This window comes from Phacochoerus africanus, chromosome 6 (assembly GCF_016906955.1).
Source record: "Phacochoerus africanus isolate WHEZ1 chromosome 6, ROS_Pafr_v1, whole genome shotgun sequence".
In the NCBI taxonomy this organism is placed as follows: Eukaryota; Metazoa; Chordata; class Mammalia; order Artiodactyla; family Suidae; genus Phacochoerus; species Phacochoerus africanus.
Window position 1 is genome coordinate 92674315 of NC_062549.1, and position 24319 is coordinate 92698633.

General features: G+C 42.2%; 1 protein-coding gene across 3 annotated transcripts; it reads left to right on the forward strand.

The window, feature by feature from the left end:
• The first annotated feature begins 3100 nt into the window (after positions 1–3100).
• FCRL1 (Fc receptor like 1) lies at positions 3101–22531 on the forward strand. 3 transcript variants are annotated; one of them, XM_047784231.1, is made up of 11 exons: positions 3101–3239; positions 8309–10305; positions 10546–10836; positions 11977–12264; positions 12427–12705; positions 13054–13170; positions 17133–17160; positions 19105–19187; positions 19404–19475; positions 20037–20068; positions 21396–22531. In XM_047784231.1, the coding sequence occupies exons 2-11, from the start codon at positions 10161–10163 to the stop codon at positions 21462–21464; spliced, it is 1404 nt and encodes a 467-aa protein (XP_047640187.1). In that variant the 5' UTR covers positions 3101–3239; positions 8309–10160; the 3' UTR covers positions 21465–22531. The 3 variants fall into 3 exon arrangements, with proteins under 3 accessions (XP_047640187.1, XP_047640189.1, XP_047640188.1); XM_047784233.1 differs by having other exon boundaries at positions 8309–8329; positions 21396–22428; XM_047784232.1 differs by lacking the exon at positions 3101–3239 and having other exon boundaries at positions 8165–8934; positions 9874–10305.
• The last annotated feature ends 1788 nt before the right edge of the window (positions 22532–24319 follow it).

Genomic DNA, 24319 nt, shown 5'->3' on the forward strand with positions numbered 1-24319 from the left:
TGAGAGACATCATGCCCAGACAGCATTTTCAATTTATTTTTCTCATCTTTTTCTGGAATCCAGTGGCATTCCTGGTCTTGGGTTCTGTGACAAACTGTTGTATGTTTTGTGTGTATGTGTGTGTGTGTGTGTGTGTGTGTGTGTGTGTGTGTATTATATGTTAAATTTTTATTGAATTATCTCATTGGTTGTCAGATTTTTTTCCCCTTTTTTTTAGTGCTACAACCCTGGCATATGGAGGTTCCCAGGCTAGGGGTCTAATTGGAGCTACACCTGTTGGGCTATGCCACAGCCACAGCCACAGCAACACCAGATCCGAGCCGCATCTACAAACTACATCCCAGCTCATGGCAATGCTGGATCCTTAGCCCACTGAGTGAGGCCAGGGATTGAACCTGCGACCTCATGGCTCCTAGTCGGATTTGTTTCTGCTTAGTCATGCTGGGATCTCAGGTTCTTAAACTTCTAACCAAAAAAAACTGTAACCAGTTTTCCTGTTTGAAAATTAGTGAAGTGATAATTTACCTATCTAGTGTAAGTTTAATTTATCAGTAATGAATCAAGTCCCCTTGCATCTATAAAACTGAGTTTATGGATCTGAAGAGATGAGGACAAGAACCCATAACAGAGGTATCACTAAAACCTATTACCCTTTTGTGGTTCTGGCTGAATGGAAGACCAATCAACTTGTTTCTACCGGTAATATTTATAACTCATGCCTTCCTTATTAAAACACAGATGACAAAAAAGGCAAAAAGACAAAAAAAAAAAAGAAAAAGAAAAAAACACAGATGAAATGAGGTGATGTCATCAAGATGGTAATGTAGGTTATTCCAGACTTTAGTCTTCATAAGAAGACCAGCTAGCAACTATCCATATTTATGTCATTGCAAAAATCCCAGAAGCTAGGGGTGAGCCTGGAAAAAAGAACCCTGGATCATAGAGACTGAGAGGGACTGCACTAGAAGGGTAAAAGGAGCAGTTTCACTTTACATCACCTAGGCTGGCACACTCTCCCTGGGGCTGTGGTTTCTCCAGTAGGAACAGAAAGCCCAAGGTGGGGACCCAGCTCTTTAGCATCATAAGATGATTTTCAGGAGGCCACTCAGGCCTGCTGAGAATTATTTAGGTCTTCAGTATTTCTTCATCAGGACTCCCCAGCATTCTATTCTGAGAGGAAGATGACCTAGATCTTACTCATGCAATAGGATTGGCCCTCAACTTGATTTAAGTTCGTGAAGATGCTTTGAAAATTCTAAGAATGTCCTCATCTCATGATTTCCTCCTGATAGACCCCTCAGGGATCCTCAGACATGCTTGAGAAACTACATAATGTCATTTTTCCTCTTCTCTTAACCCATGCTTTCCCCTTCTAGGGTTTATTTTCTTTTACTCTGAGGTGAAGTCAGCATCTTATGGGGCTTGACACATGATACTGGGAAAAGTATGCCAAGTCCAGGTGTTCTCTGTAGACTGGCTGTGGGCAGGTTAGAATGTAATTTCTTGTTGAGGGTCATGGTCTAGGGCAGCTCTATATATACAGCCAACAGATATACAATATGAGCCACATCTATAGTTTAAAATGTTCTAGTAGCCACATTAGAAAAATAAAAGAGAACAGGTGGAATTAATTTAACAATATATTTTATTTAACTCTAATCCTCAATACACAATTTTCTTACAGATAGGGAGCCAATAGTTGGAAGTAGTAATCTAATCTATATGGTGACTTGAAACATATTTTTTTTCTCTGTGGGCTACATTTTCTTCATCCATAATAGGTGGGAATAAAAATTCTTTTTCCCCCTTGATTGAAAAATAATTTTAATTTAAAAAATAGTTATCAGCGTTATTTTATTTTGTTTTATTTTTTGATTTTTAGGGCCACACCTGTGGCATATGGAGGTTCCCAGGCTAGGGGTTGAATGAGAGCTACAGGTGATAGCCTATACCATGCCATGGCAATGCAGGATCTGAGCTGCATCTGTGACCTACACCATTGCTCATGGCAATGCCAGATCCTTAACCCACTGAGTGAGGCCAGAGATCCAACCCGCAACCTCATGTTTCCTAGTTGGATTCGTTTCCTCTGCACCACGATGGGAACTCCAGTATAATCAATTTTTGATTCTGCTGGTTCCTGCTCTCTGCCCTTGCTTAGGGTAAAGATTGCCCCAGCCGCATATTCCTAGGTGTTTCCCAGGGTATGTGTGTGGCTTGGCATAGAGTTTGGAGTGTCCCATTTGAACACAGGAAGTTTTGTTTTTGTATTCCTTTTTTTTCTTTTTAGGGCTGCACCTGTGGCATGTGGAAGTTCCCAGGCTAGGGGTCAAATTGGAGCTGCAGCTTATTCCCCGCTAATTCACAGTGTGACTCATATACAGGCTTCAAGTGTGGAGAACTGGTAGCCCCAAAGCACTAAAGGAAGACATGGGAGAAATTATAAACATCCTGCTTTGGAGTGAGGGGAGGAATAATGCTAGGGTTAGTGATAATGGTGAGCCCATCCCAAATGCCCAGATATTTGCATATGCCTATTTCCTGTGTATCACTTATGAACGTCTCCCAGATTGTACGATTTCATTTTTCAGCTGTTGCCTGCTCATGTGTTGGTCCACTGTGAAAGTTTAAATATGGAAGCTAGTATCTTGTAAACAGCTTGACCCTGCAAACCATCATGTGTAACACCTGTCAGACATTCTACATAACTTGGGTGACAGCCCATCAGTCCCTGTCTTACAGACACTTGTGCATAGTGTGACTACAATAGAGCCTGCACGAGACAAAAGGATGTGCAGAGTAGACATGGAGGAGACATTCTTTTCAAAGACGAAAGGCTTGCCATTTGAATTTCAGCAGGAACACTGCCTGCCGTGACTCTCATCAAGGACAGAAAGGGCCTTTGGGAAACTTCCTTTGAGATACCCAAGCTCTTGGAGTATTAATCCGCATCATCTTCAAAATTTGGAAATAGAACCAAATTGTAAAAAGAAGTATATTTACTTTTATCAGCCTCCAGAGCAGAGGAAATAGATTGGCCATCAGAGGGCTCTTCTTCCTTCTTCTATTTCTGTAAACCCGTGCTTTCGATTGTGTGACTTCTGATCCTGACTTCCTCCAACTGCTGACAAGCCGCTGCCTCTTGACTCTAAAGTTTTCTTGTTTTGATGAGAAAGAATCTCCAGATCCAGTCCCAGACCTGGCCCCCATGCTGCTAAGGCTCTTGCTGTTGATCTGTGGTGAGTTGGGCAACTCAGAAAAGGGTATGGGATTCCATCCCCTGGTGCCCCACCTCCTGATGAGCTTTGGGACTTCTCAGGACCCAGTTTCTGCTCAGCCATGGTCAGGTGTGCTCTGATCTTTACTTCCCACTGAGGGCTCAGAACTGGGCAAAACAGTAGATATTGGAAAGCTAGATTTTGGGAGAAATCCATCATTTTTGTCTGTATCTCATGGGATGTGTTCGCTGTCTGTCTTTTCTCTATTAATTTTGACTTGTTCTTGGTGTTTTTGACAGCCGTGAGGATGATACGTGGCCTCTCAGTTCCTCGCCTTCTTATCATCACACTATTTTCCTTTACCTTTCCTTGACTTCTCAGTTTCTACCATCAAAGCCTAGACCTTGTCTTTAACAACCATCCCACTTCCAAAATCTTTGACTTCAGCATCCACCCCCCTCCCTGAATAGGTTGTGGTTCCAGCTCACTTTCTCTAAGGCTCCATCTTCAACGTGTCTTCAGCTCCCCAGGCTCACTTTTCTCTTGGCAATTAGCACGCTCCATGTGCTCACTACTCACAGTACTTAGATTCTCTGGTCCATCATAACACTCCCTTGGATACACCTTCATTCCTCTCCCCCTATAGCACTCTCCTGACTAACGCCCATTTCTGTACACTTCACACCTGTGCTGAAGCAGCTGAAGGGGACTTCAAACCAAAGGCATGGTCCTGCTGACTTATCTTCCTTTACCTATGGGATCACCAGTCTGAGGAGGCCATCTGTGCTACTACAGAATCCTCCTACTCTGTCAGAGCCAAGCCTCTTCCTTTTTTTTGTGGCCACGGCATGAGGCATCTTGATGTGGGGATCTCAGTTCCCAGACCAGGGATTGAACCCAGACCACAGCGATGAAGGTGCTGAGTCCTAACCACTAGACCACCTGGGAACACCCAATGCTCTTCTTTGACCACTTCTTCAAACCTACTCCTCTCTCCGCCACCTTCTCTCTCCTTACTCTCAATGTATAACCCTGAGAAAATAAAAGCAATCAGAAGAAAATTTTCTCATCTTTCTACTGCTGTTTCTAGCAAGCTGTCCACCTCTGTGTTTACATACCCTGCCTTTTCTCCCCCCATTATAAATATATTTTCCCTTATCCTATTGAAGAGAGGACTCTACTTGTGCTTTTGGTCCCACACTCTCTTGCTCCATCATCAAAATATTTCTCCATCCTTGGTTATTCCTATAAATACACAGATGTGCTATAATATCTTCTACCTTAAAATATTAGAAATGTAACCTCCATTGGCTTCACCGTTTTATGTATCCCTTTAGTGTTTTCATTGAGTTCTGTTTTTACCTAATCTCCTCCCATTGTTTCTTTTTAAAATTCATTTTTAATTTGCATTACAGCAAGATTGAGGTTTTTCTTGATGCATTGTCTACGGTTTTTTTTTTTTTGGTCTTTTTGCTATTTCTTGGGCCGCTCCTGCGGCACATGGTGGTTCCCAGGCTAGGGGTTGAATCGGAGCTGTAGCCACTGGCCTACACCAGAGCCACAGCAACTCGGGATCGTTAACCCACTGAGCAAGGGCAGGGACCGAACCCGCAACCTCATGGTTCCTAGTCGGATTCGTTAACCACTGCGCCACGATGGAAACTCCTGTCTACGTTTTTTTTTTTTTTAATTTTTAATTTTTAAACTTTTTTTTGTTTTTGGTTTTTCTTAGGGCCACACCTGTGGCATGTGGAGGTTCCCAGGCTAGGAGTTGAATTGGAGGTCTGCTGGCCTACACCAGAGCCACAGCAACGCCAGATCCAAGCCACGTCTTCGACCTACACGACAGCTCACAGCAATGCTGGATCTTTAACCTACTGAGTGAGGCCAGGGATTCAACCTGCAACCTCACGGTTCCTAGTCGGATTCGTTTCTGCTGTGCCAAGAGGGGAATTCCTATCTATGGTTTTCGACAAAGATTTAGAGATGTGTGGCTACCCCCACGATCAACATACAGAACATTTCCATCACTTCCAAATTCCCTCATGCCCTTATTCCATTTATAATCAGCTCCGCCCTCATTCCTAACCCCTGGAAACTGCTAAACTGTTCTAGGTCTTTAGAGTTCTTCCTCCTCCTCTCTTGAGCCCACTTTTCTTTGTCTCCCACCACTCCACTGACGGTGCTCTTGTCAATCACCTCTATCTTGCCCCACCAGGATTCAATGTTTATTTCTTATCTTATTTAACATCTCAAGACTGTTTGACATAGTTGGTCACTCCCTCTTTTGGAAATACTTTTCCACTTGGCTTCTGGAATACTGTATTCTGCTGGGTTTCTTTCTAACTTAATACCTGCTGCTTTTATTAATCTCAAAATGTTTGCTTCTCCCAAGGTTGGTACCTAGACTTCTCCATCCACACTCATTTTCCCAAGTTATACATTTTAGTCACTCTATGTGCCACTTTAAGGTTAAATGGTATAAAATCAAGCTTGTTTATCCAATTTTGATCTCAACTTTGAACAGCTTTCATGTATTCACCTGCTGTTCAGCTCTCTACTATGCATTTTAAACTCAACACATCTGGACAGATCCTTTGATCTTCCACATGAACCACCACCACCATAGAACTTAACCTATTTCTATAAATGTCACCACCTTTTTTCCATTTGCTGTGGCCAAATATCTAGGCATCATACTTAATTCCTCTCTTCCTTTTATGTTTTATATCAATCCATAAGTAAATCCTATTGCTTCTACTCCCAAGTTTATACTGAAATCTGCCCTCGCCACAGCCCCAGTACTATCTAACCTGAGCCATCATCCTCACTCTTCCAGACTCCACTAATGTTCTCCCTGCTTCTCTTGCATGTCTGTATTCTGTTCTTTTCACAGTGGAAGAGTGATTTTATAAATGCAAATTAAGTCAGAACTGTTTATATCTTCCCATTATACCATGAACAAAATGCAAAACTATTACCATGTCCACAGAGCCTTCCGTGACTGGCCCCTGCTTACTTCTCACACACCAATATTAGCCACTCTTCCCCCACTTCATCAGCTCCAGGTGCACCTGCCTTCTTATTCTGTCTTGGACATGCTCGCTCCCTCTCAAGATCTTTGTGTTTGCTGTTTCCCTGCCAGGGATACTCTTTCTCAAACATCCAGAAGGCCTACTCTCAGTTTCATCTATGTTTCCGGGCCAGGGATAGAACTCGTGCCACAGCAGTGACCTGAGCTGCGGCAGGGGTGTCAGATCCTTAATCATTAGTCCACCAGGAAACTCATAAGTTTATTTTTAAAAATTGGCTCTCTCGCACTGTGATGTGAATTCCTTGACAGAAAGGATTGTTATGCACTTCACTACTGTAACCTCAGTGTGGTATACAAAGCTGAGTTATTTATTGTATGGATGAATTAAATATAATATGATCAGAATTCTCTGGTGGTACAGTTGGTTAAGGACCCGGCATTGTTGCTGCTGTGGCTCAGGTTGCAGCTGTGGCACAAGTTCAATCCCTGGCACCAGAATTTTCACATGCCATGGATGTGGCCCCCCAAAAAAGTGTGATTTTCCTGCTAGCTCCCATTAATTCCCTTCTGCTACCTGAGGAAATAATTATTTAAATAAACATTTAATCTAAAACAGTAGACATCTCAGACCAAACTGAGCCAAAGTAGATAATAATAGTGGGAGAGTATTTATTGAATGCTAAATTCCAGGCATTCTTCTATGAATTTTGTGGATATCAACCATTTAATCCTTGCAAATATCTGTGAAGTGGGCCTATCATTATTTCCATTTTACAGAAAAGAAAACTAAACTCCAGAGAGGTAAAGTATTTGTCCCAGGGTCACATAGCTTATAAGAGGAAGGGCCAGGATTCAAACCTATGTCAACTGCCTACAAAGCCTGTATTTTCCTCAGAAACGCCCCTTCTTGACCATTATGATATAATATTGTGGTCAGATCCTTGGGATATGAGAGAACCTTTGGAGAAATCTGAATTTCATCTCTGGATCTAAGCCTCTTCTGCTCTGACGTGAAATAAAGAGGCATCCTGTCTTGAGCAGGAGTCTATCCACTCTCCTTGCTTGACTGTTGTTACCAGGAGCTGGACCACCAGACTTTTGAGAGAGGAGATGAGGTTGATGGGCTTGAGGAAGGGAGCTGCTGAGCAGTTATAGAACAAAGCCACCATCCCGTAATCATAGATGAGAGAAATTATTGGAAATTATTCTATGATCATAAAACTGAACGGTGGAGTTCCTGTCATGGCACAGCAGAAATGAATCCGACTAGGAACCATGAGGTTGTGGGTTTGATCCCTGGCCTCACTCAGTGGGTAAGGACCTGGCATTGCCATGGGCTGTGGAGTAGGTTACAGATGCAGCTCAGATCCTGCATTGCTGTGGCTGTGGTATAGGCTAGCAGCTACAGCTCCAATTTGATCCCTAGCCTGGGAACTTCCATGTGCCATGGGTGTGGTCCTAAAAAGCAAAACAAACAAACAAACAAAAAAATAAAAACTGAACTGTGGCAGTTCCCGTCGTGGCGCAGTGGTTAATGAATCTGACTAGGAACCATGAGGTTGGGGGTTCCATCCCTGCCCTTGCTCAGTGGGTTAATGATCCGGCGTTGCCGTGAGCTGTGGTGTAGGTCGCAGACGCGGCTCGGATCCTGCGTTGCTGTGGCTCTGGTGTAGGCTGGCAGCTACAGCTCCGATTCGACCCCTAGCCTGGAAACCTCCATATGCCGCCAGAGCGGCCCAAGAAATAGCAAAAAGACAAAAAAACAAAACAAAACAAAACAAAAAACTGAACTGTGTGTCGTTTTGTAGGCTGGTAATGGATGTGGAATGTGGGAAAAGGAAGAGAGAGAAAGGAGGTGGGGAAAGATGGGGGAGGAAAATAAGAAGATAGGGAGGGAAAAGGGGATGAAAGGAGAGGGAAGAGAGGAAAAGGAGAGAGGAAGGGCACAAGGGAAGGTGGGCACATCGTTAGGAAAGCTTTGGGTGGAGGGAGGTTGAACTTTGGGTAAGTCTGGTGTTTGCTGCTCTGTACTGATCTCTCCTGAATTCTCTCCCAGCTCCACTCTGTGAACCAACTGGTAAGTTGCACTTCCTTTTCTTCTTCATGGTGTGTGGGTATCTGATCATTTGAGTCAGTGCAGGAGGCCTGGGGATGGCTGTCTGATATCCGGTATACAGATGACAGCGGCTCCCTTGGGCCCAGGTTGCTTGTGTTCACATGACAAGCATGACAAGTGCCAGCTCAGCTGGTGGAGCAGATCTTGGTCTGATCTTCTCAAGACCACAGTCTTGTTTTTCTGGGACATCCCAGCTTAGGGATGCACAAAGAAGTCAGGGGATGCTGAAGATTGATGCTAGAAGACTCTCTGCCCTCTGCCAGAAGGGCTCCAAGGTCCCTGTGCATTCCCCAGCTGCTTGCTCCATCGGGAATGTTGAAGAGAATGCCAAAGTCACATCTCCACAGAGAACATCACAGTCACTGCTTGGAGGGACCACATACAAAATGATATAGACTGCTGCCTATAGACCTTCCTATTTTCGGACCTGTTCTGAAGTCACAACTGCTCCCCCATTTTTTCTCCGGTTTATGCAAACTTACTTCATCACTCTGCTCCTGATTCAGTCTTGCCTTTACCAGATGAATAGAAGAGGAAATTTTCCCCAGAGGAAATCTTTCACTAAAGTATGTTTAATCTAATATATGTGACTCTTGTGCCTAAAATAATAATGATGGGGATAAAAGATGTTATCCTGCTACTTCAAGAACACAGGCTGTATGTGCAACTAGGGAAACACAGGGTTAGGAATTCCTATAACCAGAGATACTCAGAACTAGTCAGCCTTCTGGGTTCCTCACCTGATGTTTGTCCAAGTCTAACTCGTGCCTTGCGTTAATGCCATCATGTCTCATGCTTGGCTCTGCTTTTACTCCATAAGTGTACATGACCAATTATAGCCTAAGCAGATATCCAGAGCCACATCTGGGATGAAGAAACAAAGCTTCTGCCACCAGGAATTTGCCAGGTAGTCCCTGTGCCTGAGAATGAGCTGAAACAAGCTCGGAGGTGCAAGACTGTGTCCAGACCTGTGCAAACTGGCCTGTCTAGTGTCCTACTCCATCCCTACCCCAGATTCACTCAGAAGGGTGGGTTGCAGGTGCCCAGATGCCTTTTTGATTCGATTCTCTGCTCAGCCCCCAAAGTTATGCTGCATCTCAGTCCTCTGAGACTCCAGTTTTCCAAGGAAAGAAAGTGACTAATGCATAGGGTATTCCATGCCTCAGCACAGAGCAAACATTCTGGGCCCATGGTTGAAATGATTTTTTTTAAAAGTCTCACTTAAAAAATTCTCATAGGAAAGCTCGGAGATTTTAGATACTGGACCAGGAATCACCCCTCAGTGATCTAGAACACTTACCATTTTCACCTGATGTGCAGAGAAAGAGGCTTTTCTAAGGAATATTCTTAAAAATTCCCATAGAGCAGAGGCTCTGAGGGATAAATAAATGCCCCAAGAGCCAGTGCTATCAGGGCTTTTGGTGTTTCATGGGCTGCTGCCACTGTGATTGATAGGGGATGAGATGAAAGCAGAACATAACTCTACCCATCTTTAATTCATCCAGGAAAGGACTTCTATGGCCAAAAAAGTGAACATCCATGAGGGTCTGAACCTCATGGATGTGTGGATGCAAGCTATTTCTAGGCAGGTGCATGCCTGTTCCTTCCATAAGGACTATCCATAAAAGGGGAAGGAGAAAAACAGTAGAGAAGAAATCGAGTTCCTCCCAGTATTTATCAGACTGACTGATCCTCCATGTCTCATATTCTGGCTCTGAAAGAGATAGTATGGGTCTGAGACATCAGGGGAAAAGGGAACAGATAAAAATGACCTCTATGGCTTATAACAAGGATGAATGAAATATATTTTCCTAAAACTTCAAGCTTCACCTTCCCCAATGCCAACCCCAGCGACAGTCATCAATATCCCTGCACTGTCTCCCAAAGTGTTTTCAGTTCATGGATAGAAACTTCAAAGAGTAAGAACCAGATCAAAGGTAAGGGTTGCCTTGTGGAAGTGATAATGCACAGGGGTAGGATGTGCTGGGGGTGAGCAGCTGAAAGCCCGTGGGCCATGTCGGGGCTGGGTGGTGAGGTGAGAGGTGGCTGGTGTATTCAACTAGTTGCTTCTTTGGGTCTTGTGGAGAACAAATGCTGTGAACAAGTGTCTCCCCCCCCCCCCAATCAGGAACCCTGAACTCCATTGTCCTAGAATATGTGTTTGATTCTTCTCCTAGTGCTGTTTGTGACAGTCAGCCCCTCTCCACCTATAGAGGGGAACTCAATGACTCTGGCCTGTAATACCCGGACCCCTCCACAAACGTTAGATACCCCTCCACAGAAGTTAGAGGTTCAGCGCCAGTTCTGTTTCTACAAAGATGGCCTGGCCCTAGGGCTGGGCTGGGACAGCCTCCCTGAGCTCCGGATTCCCACTGTGTGGAGGGAGGACTCAGGATCTTACTGGTGTGAAGCCAAGATGACATCACTCAAGGTCATACGGAGCCCGAGAGTCCAGATAAATGTGCACAGTGAGTGCCAGCGGGGCCCTCTGCTGGGGTGGGCTGGGGAGGGCAGAGGCACGAGACTGGTGTTCTCTGACTGTTGTGTGCTGCTCCTACATGACTGGGTGCTATCTGAGATGTGAACCTGAGCTTCTCTTTATCAGAGTTCTTAAGGGGTCTTCCCTAATCCTTGCTATTCCCATACATGCAAATGAAGAATATTGAGGAAGCCCCTTTCTGTGTGGAGTGTGTAGAGGAAATAGCTGTGTAAACACAGTCCCTGACTATGAGACACTGATGCTCAACTGGCATCCAGGATGAAATGCGTGGCGGTGTTAACAGAAACTACCGAGAAGGGAGGAATCTGACTGAGGAGGTCAAGAGGCAGCTTTGAGGAAAAGGCTATGGAGGAAGGGCTTACAGAAGAGAAACTGAGGTCTGGTTTTGAAAGTTCAAAAGGAAAGAGGGTGTTTGGGGTTCTGAACCCTGTTATTCCGTGTCAGGGTTGACGTTTCTGACATCCTCTCCCACACTCAAACAAAGATGTATCCTTGATACTACAAAGCATATACTAATCCCTCCGGAGAAATGGGCTTTCCCAGGCTTGCTCAAAACTCAGCACTGTGAATTTAGACCACTACACAACCCCCCTGGATACTTCATATGCCACAGGCCCTCTTCTAGTGCTTCACACACGTTAACTGAAGCCTCATATTGTAGGAGATGACTATCATTATTATCTCCATTTTACAGAAAGGAAACTGAATCTCAGAGAAGTGTAGTGATTTGATCAAGCTCACACAAGAGTTGGAACCAAAATTCAGCTGAGGCAGTTTGACTTGTAACCCAGATGTGTAACCACCACACAATTGTGCCTTGAAATGATAAGAGTTTGAGAGATCAGGGTTCTGGGAATCACGTGTCCTAGGCAGGGAGAGGATACTGCACTCTCCATGGGAATATTATGGTGTCTCTTCACCCTACTGCCATCAACACAACCAATGCCAATTTCAAATCATCAGAACCCCTCCTCCACCCCACCCCACCTTTAATCTCTGTAAATGATTGACTTCACTGAAGGCCTTTGCTTGCTGAACTGTCACAACTACTCTGTCCCTGAAACCCTCCCTACTCAGGACCCTCCTGTGTCATCTTGTGTTTGTGTAGGTATCCCCATCAGTAAGGTGAGCTTGGAGATCCAACCTCCAGATGGACACCTGATGGTGGGAGAGAAGCTGGTTCTTGCCTGCTCAGTCACTGGGGGCACAGGAGAGATCACCTTCTTCTGGTACAAAGGGTCCCTGGGTTTAAAGCTGGACATGAAGACCCAGCTTTCACCAAAGGCCAAGTTTGAGATCCCTGCAGTGAGGGAGAGTGACTCTGAGCAGTATTACTGTGCAGCTGAGAATGGCTATGGCCCCAGGCTCAGTGAGCTGGTGAACATCACCGTCAGAAGTAAGTTCCACGGCACTTCAGCTCAGCCAGCATGTCACAATCTGGGCTCCATGTTCCCAGGGCATCCTGGGGATGTTCAATGGGGCTGAGCCTCTGTGAGCAGGGATGTTGGCTCTGACTCTTCATCAGAGGCCCTCTCTGACAGTCTACTATCTCTCTCAGTTCCAGTGTCTCGTCCTGTCCTCATCCTCAGGGCTCCCAAGCCAGACGCTCTGGTGGGGGATGTGGTGGAGCTTTTCTGTGAGTCCCACAGAGGCTCTCCCCCAATCCTGTACCATTTTTATCATGAGAATGTCTCCCTGGGGAGCAGCTCAGCACCCTTTGGAGGAGGAGTGTCCTTCAACCACTCTTTGATGGCAGAACATTCTGGAAACTACTCCTGTGAGGCCAACAATGGCCAGGGGGCCCAGCGCAGTGCAGTGGTGACACTCAACATCACAGGTATAGTTCACGCTGTGGAGCTATCTTGGTCAATGTCTCTTTCCCAGCATCCGGGAGAGTTTTACTGACCCCACAATGTTTCTGGTGATGTGCTACCAAAAGATGGGGCTTCTGCAGGTGATGCTGTTTTGGAAGATGTATCTGAGGGGGCGTGGAGGACTTCAAAACTGGTGCCTCTCTCCTTTCATCAATGTGATGAGTTGCAAGTCCCTAGGTGCATAGATAACTCCCACCCTCCACACCTCCCCCAGGAAGAGCAGACCTTGGACTCAAGCCACACTCAAGAGGTCTGCTCTCCAAACCCAAGCCCTTCTCCTTGGCAGCTCATGTACAAGTCTCTCCCTTCAGTGCCTACGGAGGATAGAAAAGAACCTCTTACTTCTGGAGTCATTGGGGTGCTGCTTGGCATCCTCAGTCCCACCGCTATCGCCCCGTTATTTTGCTGTTGGCTCAAGAGAAAAAGAGGTTAGTATTTATAGAGACATATTTTGTTACTGTGACCTTTATTTTCACTGAAATAAGGCTAGATTTTTGACATATATACTATTTTTTAATTACTCAAATGAATTTATCACATCTGTAGTTGTATAATGATCATAACAATCTGATTTCACAGGATTTCCATTCCATAACCCAAGAACATCCCCCCCCACCAAACTGTCTTTTCCAGAGACCATAAGTTTTTCAATGTCTGTGAGTCAGCATCTGTTCTGCAAAGTTCAGTCTGTCCTTTTTTCAGATTCCACATGTCAGTGAAAGCATTCGATGTTGGTGTCTCATTGAATGGCTGACTTCACTTAGTATGATAATTTCTAGGTCCATCCATGTTGCTAAAAATGCTGGTATTTCATTCATTTTAATGGCTGAGTAATATTCCATTGTGTATATGTACCACATCTTCTTGATCCACTCCTCTGTTAATGGACATTTAGGTTGTTTCCATGTCTTGGCTATTGTAAATAGTGCTGCAATGAACACCGGAGTACATGTGTCTTTGCAAGTTGTGGTTTTCTCTGGATAGATGCCCAGGAGTGGGATTGCTGGATCAAATGGTAGTTCTATGTTTAGTTTTCTGAGGAATCTCCATACTGCTTTCCACAGTGGTTGCACCATTTACAATCCCACCAACAGTGTACTAGGGTTCCTTTTTCTCCATACCCCCTCCAGCACTTATTGTTTGTAGACTTTTTGATGATGGCCATTCTGGCTGGTGTAAGGTGGTACCTCAGAGTGGTTTTGATTTGCATCTCTCTAATAATGAGTGATGTTGAACATCTTTTCATGTGTTTTTTGGCCATCTGTATGTCTTCTTTGGAGAACTATCTGTTTAGATCTTCTGCCAATTTTTGATGGGGTTCTTTGTTTTTTTGGTATGGAGCTGCAGAAGTTGTTTATAAATTTTGGAGATTAATCCCTTGTCAGTCAATTCATCTGCAAAGATTTTCTCCCATTCTGTGGGTTGTCTTTTTGTGTTGTTTAGGGTTTCCTTTGCTGTGCAGAAACTTTTAAGTTTGATTAGGTCCCATTTGTTTATTTTTGTTTTCATTGTCAATACTCTAAGAGGTGGATCTGAGAAGATGTTGCTGTCATTTATGTCAGAGAGTGTTTGGCCTATGTTTTCCTCTAAGAGTTTGATAGTGTCTGGTCTTATATCTAGGTCTTTAATCCATTTGGAGTTTATTTTTGTGTGTGGTGTTAGGGAGTGTTCTAATTTCATTCTTTTCCATGTGGCTGTCCAGTTTTCCCAGCACCACTTATTGAACAAGCTGTCCTTTCTCCATTGTATATCCTTGCCTCCTTTGTCATAGATTAGTTGGCTGTAGGTGCGTGGGTTTAATTCTGGGCTTTCTATCCTGTTCCACTGATCTATATGTCTGTCTTTGTGCCAGTACCATGCAGTTTTGATGATTGTTGCTTTGTAGTATAGTCTGAAGTCCAGGAACCTAATTCCTCCAGCTCCATTTTTCTTTTTCAGGATGTCTTTGGCTATTTTGGGTATGTTGTGCTTCCAAACAAACAAACACGAAAATATTTTGTTGAGTTCTGTGGAAAATGTCCTTGGTAATATGATAGGGATTGCATTGAATCTGTATATTGCCTTAGGTAGTATAGTCATTTTTATAATATTATCTCTTCCTATCCATGAGCATGGTATATCTTTACATATATTTGTGTCATCTTTGATTTCTTTCATCAGTGGCTTATTGTTTTCAGAGTACAGGTCTTTTGTCTCTTTGGGTAGGTTTACTCCTAGGTATTTTATTCTTTTGGATGCAATGGTAAACGGGATTGCTTCCCTAATTTCTCTTTCTGCTCTTTCATTGTTAGTGTATAGAAATGCCATTGATTTCTGTGTATTAATTTTGTATTCTGTGACTTTGCCAAATTCATGGATGAGCTCTAGCAGTTTTCTGGTAGAGTCTTTCGAGTTCTCTAGGTATAATATCATGTCATCTGCAAATAGTGATAGTTTTACTTCTTCCTTTCCAATTTGGATTCTTTTTATTTCTTTTACCTCTCTGATTGCCGTGGCTAGGACTTCCAAAACTATGTTGAAGAGTAGTGGCAAGAGCAGACATCCTTGTCTTGTTCCTGATCTCAATGGGAATTCTTTCAGCTTTTCACCATTGAGAATGATGTTTGCTGTGGGTTTGTCATATATGGGCTTTATTATGTTGAGATAGGTTCCCTCTGTGCCCACTTTCCGAATGGTTTTTTATCAGAAATGGGTGTTGGATTTTGTCAAAGGCTTTTTCTGTGTCTATTGAGAGGATCATATGGTTTTTATTCTTCAGTTTGTTAATGTGGTGTATCACACTGATGGATTTGCAGATATTGAAGAACCCTTGCATCCCTGGGATAAATCCCAGTTGATCATGACTAAACCAAGATGAAATAGAAAAGTTGAATGGACCAATCACAAGAACTGAAATTGAAACAGTGATTAAAAATTTCCAACAAACAAAAGTCCAGGGCCAGATGGCTTCACAGGCGAATTCCATCAAACATTTAGAGAAGAGCTAACACCTATCCTTCTGAAACTACTTCAAAAAATTGCAGAGGAAAGGATACTCATTCTATGAGACCACCATCACCCTGATACCAAAACCAGACAAAGATACCACAAAAAAAGAAAACTACAGGCTATTTCTCTGATGAACATTGATGCAAAATCCTAAACAAAATACTAGCAAACTGCATCCAACAATACATCAAAAGAATTGACATATATACTATTTAGACGCTATATCTCAGAGTTCCCATTGTGGCTCAGCAGTAATGAAGTCAACTAGTATCTGTGAAGATGTGGATTCGATCCCTGGCTTTGCTCAGTGGGTTAAAGTACTGGGCGTTGCTGTGGCTGTGGTGTAGCTACAACTCTGATTTGACTCGTAGCCTGGGAATTTCCCTGTGTTGCAGGGGTGTGGCCCTAAAAAGCCAAAAAAAAAAAAAAAAAGAGCTATATCTCATCAGTCACCTTGCATCAGATATGTTTACACCCTCCAGCACACAGGAGTCAGACAAGTTTTAAAGCAGTAAAGCCCTTCATCCCCATGTGTTATCAGCTGAGGTTAAGCTGATACCTTGTACTTCTGTGGTTTAATTTTATGCAAAAATGTAGCTACTTAAAAATAACTAATCAGCCACTGGAAGAGAAACACAATGAGCAGTTCCAGCTATACTGACCATCTCCCACTTAAAAGTCAATTTATTCATTCTCATTCACCTTAGATTATTGTCACATGGTTTTTCTTCTCCCCGAAATGCTCACCACACATCCACATAGTCTACTCACTGCTGGGGTCATTTTTTTTCCAGCTTAAATGTCATTTTCACCAAGAGCTTCATCTGATCACATAGCCTACAATTATCTTCTATTATTTTTCGTCAGAATACCAAGTTATTTAGCTTCACACTTTATCTAGTTGATAATTATATATCAACTATATCATATATATTTGTATGTTTAATCTTGGTTTCCTGTTCTCCATTGAGTGAGGTGGGAGTGGGGCAAGAGAGGACAATGTGAAGTTCTCACTTAAATTCCAAGCTTTTTGGGCATCTTTGGACACCTCACCCCAACTATAAAGTGTCTGTGGCAGTAACTTGCTCTGAGGACTCTTGCCATGCTTAGATAAAGTTGTATGGTTGTAAAACCCAAACCAAAAAGTGTAATAGGTGTGCAAAGGCAGAGGCTTGGGCTCAAGTCTGATTCTGGTATTAACTGTCTTTGGGAAGCTCCCTTAACTATCTGGACCAATACGAAGGTTCAGCCTAAATAATTGCCAGGATGTCCTCTGGCCACACAGTGGCACCTTGCAATGGGCATCCTGGAAGATGGAAAATTGCCTACCCCAAGGCTGTATGGAAGCGCTGAGCAAGAGACCTCCTCCACTGACATGTATGCTCTTTTGTTTGAATTACAGGGAGACTTTCAGCCAGGGATCCACCCAGGTGAGGCTTCTACTTTCTCTGTGTGCACTGATAATGTAGAAAAAACTATTTTTAAAAAAATCAAACTGTTCGCTCTCATAAGCTTTTTTCATATTTTGTCAGATCCCAAACTGCCACTCCAGAGTTCTTCCATTGATAACTTTGAGCATTCATTTGCTATTCCTTTTAGTTTATGTATTAGTTAATTCATTTAAATCCTCTCATCATTCTTCCTAATTTTTTCCAATTAAGGTTTATTTTATTTTATATAGTAATTTTTATTTTTTTTGTTATAGCTGGTTTACAGTGTTCTGTCAATTTTCAACCACTATGGAAAACATTATGGCGGTAGCTTAGAAAACTATATGACCCATATGACCCAGAAATCCCACTCTTGGGTATATATCCAGACAAAACTTTCCTTTAAAAAGACACATGCGGAGTTCCCGTCGTGGCGCAGTGGTTAACGAATCCGACTAGGAACCATGAGGTTGCAGGTTCGGTCCCTGCCCTTGCTCAGTGGGTTAACGATCCGGCGTTGCCGTGAGCTGTGGTGTAGGTTGCAGACGCGGCTCGGATCCCGCGTTGCTGTGGCTCTGGTGTAGGCCGGAGACTACAGCTCCGATTGGACCCCTAGCCTGGGAACCTTCATGTACCGTGGGAGCGGCCCAAGAAATAGCAAAAAGACAAAAAAATAAAAATAAAAAATAATAAAAAATAAAAAATAAAAAGACACATGCACCCGCATGTTCATTGCAGCACTATTCACAATAGCCAAGACATGGAAACAACCCAAATGTCCATCAACAAATGATTGGATTAGGAAAATGTGGCGCACACACACACACACACACACACACACACACACACACACACACACACACTACTCAGCCGTAAAAAAGAATATCTTCCTAATTTATCTCCTTCATTAAATCTGCAGAAGAAAGTCTTGTTATGTTGACCCAGTTTCATGAATTGATTCAATCAATTAACCAATATCTGAGAGTCTTTAAGGCATTTTGCTGAGTTCTAGAAAGCATGAAAACGTGGAAAGATCTTGAGAGCCTTAAAGTATGTTAGAGTAGTTAAGATATAAATAAATTTCCAGGAGTTCCCATTGGGACTCAGTGGGTTAGGAACCCAACTGGTATCCATGAGGATGTTGGTGTGATCCCTGGCCACGCTCAGTGGGTTAAGGATCTGGTGTTGCCACAAGCTGCAGTGTAGGTTGAAGATGCAGCTGGGCTGTGGTGGAGGCTGGCAGCTGCAGCTCTGATTCTACCCCTAGCCCAGAAACCTCCATATGTGGCAGGTGCAGCCCTAAAAAGAAAAATAAAAGGATATATACACATTTCCATAATGTAGGCCAGAGAGTAAGTAATAAACATACTAAAAATTATTGAAGAAGTCCCTTAAAGATTAGCGGAGGAAAAGATTTTTAATACTTCCATTTGGGGATATCAATGTTTAGTTGATACCTTTCTATATAGTGTGTTATTACTTTTGCCAGCAAAGAACCAGGTATTTTTCAGAATATCACTGTTTCAGTGGTGTATGTACATGTAAGACCATTTTCTGCTTTCCCTTCCTCAAGCTGCTTGTTTTGCCTGGCAACCCGTTTCCATCCAGGGTGAATCAATATTTTTTCATTCAATATTTACTGAGCACTCTTGATGTGAATGGCACTGTTCTGGTCATCGGCAGCACCACAGCGAGCTGTCAGATAAGGACCTTTCACTCCTGGAATATATACTCTAGTGACACTCTGTAATGTCCTACTCAGCCTAGGAATAGGGCTGTGGCTTGCACTGGACAGCTGTGCTGATGGCTTTTTCCATAAATTAGTATTCGGCTCAGGACACTTTCTAACAGGCTTCTCTCCTTCATCTCATAACCTCAGATATTTCTATCTGGTACATATGGGATGCTATCTCAGATAGACAGCATGTGCATCTGTGTTTGCAGGAGCCCTCCCAGACCTGCACCCCAACAAACCACCTATATCAACTCCCAAGCCCTGAAGCAACTACAGCCTGTATATGAAAACGGTGAGGTTTCCCAAATGACCTGGGCAAGCTGGGGAATAGGCAATCAGATGATGTCTATTAACCAAACCTGACCCTGCTGTCTCCTAGCCACCCCTTCAGATAAGTGACTCTTCTGTCTTCATGGCTGTGGCAGGTGGAAGGTATAGAGTGAATTAAAATGGCAGGAACAAGGAAGGGACTGTGTCATGTCACAATGCCTCCTTTTTTCTCTTTCAGTGAATGTTGTAAGTGGGGATGAGGTTTATTCTTTGGTGTACTGCACGCAGCAGGAACGGCCAGCAACAGCAGGTGAGATGTGAGGGAGAGCATTTATACCTGATTTTTGTCTTTCCTGGAACCAGGAGGATAATCAGTGACTGTGTGTGGCAACCTTGGCAATGTTCTTGGTGCTGGTGCTTCTGCCCTTGTAGCTGACCATAAGCATTGCTGTGCTGATCTGAAGATTAGCTTTTGATCTGGAGGCCGCCTTGAGTAGATCCCAGTGCTGATGCTAGTTTGGTCCCTGTGTATATCTCCCTCCCCAGTCAGATGGCAGCATTGGAGATGGTACCATCTATGTATTTCCTGGAGCAGCCCAGTACAGCTCCCTAGGTGTGGCTGTTGTTCCACCCCCCACTTGGTGGGTGCAGAAATGCTGAAGGGTACAAATGCCAGGAGGGACTGACTGACCCTCCCACCCCCAGGTGCCAATTTTCCTCTGTATAGTAGGAGTCAAATTTGTGAGAGACAGAAAATATTAATGGAAATAAACCCACGGGGAATAGACAGGAGAGAAAGAAGCCTTTATTAACACAGATTTAGCGAAAGACTTGCAATGGAATCTTACAGCACATACATTTGTCTCCACAGAAGAACCCTCAGAGACAAATATTGAGGATAAGGTGAGTTGGAATTCTTTTTTTTTTTTTTTGTCTTTTTGCCATTTCTTGGGCCACTCCCACGGCATATGGAGGTTCCCAGGCTAGGGGTCGAATTGAAGCTGTAGCCGCTGGCCTACGCCAGAGACACAGCAACGAGGGATCCGAGCCGCATCTGCAACCTACACCACAGCTCATGGCAACGCCAGATCGTTAACCCACTGAGCAAGGGCAGGGATCGAACCCGCAACCTCGTGGTTCCTAGTCGGATTCGTTAACCACTGTGCCACGATGGGAACTCCGAGTTGGAATTCTTATTCTTTCCTCCACACTCTCTCTTTCTTCTGGGGATGGGTTCTCAAACTTTTAAAATTATGATCACTTAGGTAAAACAAAAGATCTCATGATCTATCTCCTATCTTATCTCCCCATACAATAGAAATAAAAACATTGATTATATAAGCAAAGTATCACTGTACAATGTAATTTTAGAGGCTCTCATAGGCATTTGTTGTTGTTGTTTTTGTTTTGTGGCTGCACCTGGAGAATGTGGAAGTTCCCGGGCCAGAGATCGAACCCACGCTGCAGTTGTGACCTGTGTCACAGCTGTAGCACTGGCTAATCCTTAACCAGCTGCACCATAAGGGAAATTCCTCATAGACATTTTTTAAGCAATAGACATATGGATGGTTTGTATCTAAACTGTAGTGCATGCTTAGTCTAAAAATTCTATTGATTTGAAAGCCTTTATCCTGACATACTATTGAAATATACACATCACTCATTGCTGTAAGCTAATCGAACATGTCCAAAAGTAAATTAATATTGAATGGAGCTAAATGAATAGTGATTTTTGTCATTAAAAGTCAGTAATTTCTAAACCTTGATTAATTCAAGACATCACTAATTATACAAAAAATGCTTTCAGAAAATTGCAGAAATTCCAACTCTGCATGTGTGCAAAGAGAGTAGGTGCTTTGTAATTCTGTCTAGTGTGGTATGGCTGCCAAACATCTCAGAACAGAACAAGTCCTTGGTAAACCCCAGTGACAGGCCAAATTTAGTTTATGTGCACAAAATTCTGACATTCTTATGAAACTACAGCCCAAGGAACAGCCAACAATGGGTCATAAGAGTGAGAGAAAGCTTTCGTGGGTTGATCAGGGGCATCTCTGGAGCCCACCAGTGGGATGTAAGCCCTTCAAAAACAGTCCTCAAGAGGCTCCGAGTTATGTGGGGGTGGCGCTCTGTGAATAGGATCCACCCAGGCTGATTGGGGAAGAGAACCTGTGGGAAACATGCTCTACTTGTCTTTTGTACTCAGGTACTATCCATGTACCTTTGCTTCTAGGACTCCTCAGCCATCTACTATAGGCTAATGGCAGATCTTACAGATGTGGACTATGAAGATGCTATGTAAAGTTATGGAAGATTGTGCTCTTGGGAAACCAGCCATGACCCCATATATCAAACTAAGACATACCTCAGGAATCCTGGGGAGTCGGCTTTCCAGTACACCTCATACAGGAGCTTTCCTCCAACAGACTATTCCTGCTTTCACTGTGAAGTGAAGTTGGCTCAAGTTTTGAAGAGATCCCCCAGGAGAACCAACCTGAACTCAGGAATGGGAAGAAATTTGTGGCCAGAGCACAATTCCTATTGGTTCTTTTAGGTGCAGGTCAAACTGTGCTCTAACTTCTCTTTAATAAAGAAAATAGGATGGGAATAAAAGAACTTGAGCCCTTGGAGTAAAAAGACAGTGAAGCTTAGTGTGTACAAACCCAAGGTTAGCAATTTTGTGGGACTGCTCCATGCAGAGAGGTATGTCCACCATTTTTGGTCCAACTGCTTTCTCTGCACAGACAGTACAGAGCTCCAGCCCTGCCACTGATATTAGTCATCCTGTTTCCACTTAAAATATGTGACTCAGTGCATTTGGGGTCACTGTTACCAAATTAGAATGAAAGCAAAGTTATATAAAAAGTTATTGTGGGTACACTCAATTTTAAAGACATATTTTGCATGCACAGGCCAATCTAGAGGCACCATATTTATAATGAGGTATATACTCTAGTAAGTTTCACTACATCCAAAGTTTTGTATTTGTTGCAGCCTCTAGAAGCTTTATGAACATGTTTTCTTCTTTAATTCACAAACTTTTTGAAAATGTGATAATATGGTTTGAAGTCTGTATTTTAATTTTAAAACAAGCATAAGCTAACACTTAAAAGTTAGAGCATTTTAAATGTATATGATGTAAAAATTAAAGTCTTCCTTATAAACTAACACTGAAAATGGTATCCACTATTAAAAGCTTAGCATTGTTGAAATCTTACCTTCTCAGATATTTTCCATTTTTTATAGAAATAGTTCTACATACATGTGAATATATAAATATTTAGAAGTAAACCTATTTAATAAAATATCAGGAAATGTTTTCAAGTCTGTATGTAGATTATTGTACTATTTTAAAAGGCTATATGGTAATCTGTTATATGATAAATCATAATATGTATTTTTCTTTTTCTATTTTAGTAAAATAAAAATAACATAATTTACCATTTTTACCATTTATTTTTGGCTACCAACTTTATTTTCCAATTATCAAATTTTTGTTTTGTTTTGTTTTGTTTTTCCATATCTGTGTTTCTTCTATTTTTTTCCCTTTTTCTGAATTGAGGTAACATGGGTTTATAATATTACACAAGTTTTACGTGTATATTATAATTTGACTTCCATTTACACCACAGTGTACTCTCCACCAAAAATTTAGTTTCAATCCATTACCATATAGTTGGCTGTCTCCCTTTATCCATTTTGCTCCCCCCTGCTCCTTCTCTTCTGGTGACCACTAATCTGTTTTTCGTATCTCTGTGTTTGTTTTTGTGAGTAGTATAAGACAGGAGTCCAGTTTCATCATTTTGAATAGGAATATCCAGTTTTCCCAACATCATTGGTTGAAGATATTATCCCTTCTTTGTTGAATATTCTTGGCTCTCTTGTCAGTTATTAGTTGGCCGCACATCCCTGGACTTATTTATAGGTTCTCAGTTTTGTGTCATTGGTCCATGTCTGTGTTTATGCCAATTCCATATTTATTTTATCACAATAGCTTTGCAATATAGTTTGAAATCAGGATATGTGGTGTCTCCAGCTTTGTTTTTCTTTCTCAATATTGCTTTGGTTATTTGGGGACTTTTGTAGCACCATACAAATTTTAGGATTTTTTGGTTATATTTCTATGAAAAATGTCATTGGGATATTATAGGGATTATATTGAATTTATAGATGGCTTTGGATCATATGGATACTATTAATTCTTTCAATCCATGAACAAAGAATATCTTCCATTTATTTGTCTTCTTCCATGTCTTACATCAAGGTCTTGTAGTTTTAAATATACAGATTTTTCACCCTCTCGGTTAAATTTATTCCTAACTATTTTATAGATTTATGCTATAGTACATAAGATTGTTTTCTTTATTTCTTTGCAGATAATTTGGCGTTAATATATAGAAATGCAGCTGATTTTTCTGTGGTTATTTTTTTATCTTGAGATTTAACTGTATTTTATTATTTCTAACAGTTTTTTGGTGGAGTTTTTAGGGTTTTCCTATATATAAATCATGTCATCTGCAAATGAATAAAATTTTACTTCTTCCATTCTGATTTGGAGGCCTTTTCTTTTTCTTGTCTAATTGCTCTAGCTAGGACTTCTAGTATTATATTGAATAGGAGTGGTGAGAGTGGGCATTGTTGCTTTTTCATGATCTTAGAGGAAAAGGTTTCAGCTTTGTACCTTTGAGTATGATGTTAGCTGTGGATTTGATACATATGACCTTTTTAGATGGAGGTACGTTCCTTCTACATTCAATGTTGAGTTTTTATCATGAAGTGATGCTGAATTTTGTCAAATGCCTTTTCTGTATCTATCAAGATGATTTTATAGTTTCTATTTTATTCTATTAAATTTGGTTTGCATATGTTGAATCCTCCTTGAATCCTAGGAATGAATTTCACTTGATTGTGGTGTTCGATCCTTTTTATGTGATGTTGAATTCAATTTGCTAGTATTCTGTGATTTTTTTTTTGTTTTTTGCATCTATATTTAGCAGGGATATTGGCCTGTAGGTTTTTTTTTTTTTTCTTTTTGTGGTGTCCTTGTTTTGCTTTGGTATCAGGGTAATTCTGGCCTCATCAAATGTTTTGGTACATGTTCACTCTTCTTTTCTTTCATTGTTTTGAATAGGTCAAGAAGAATTGACTTTAATTCTT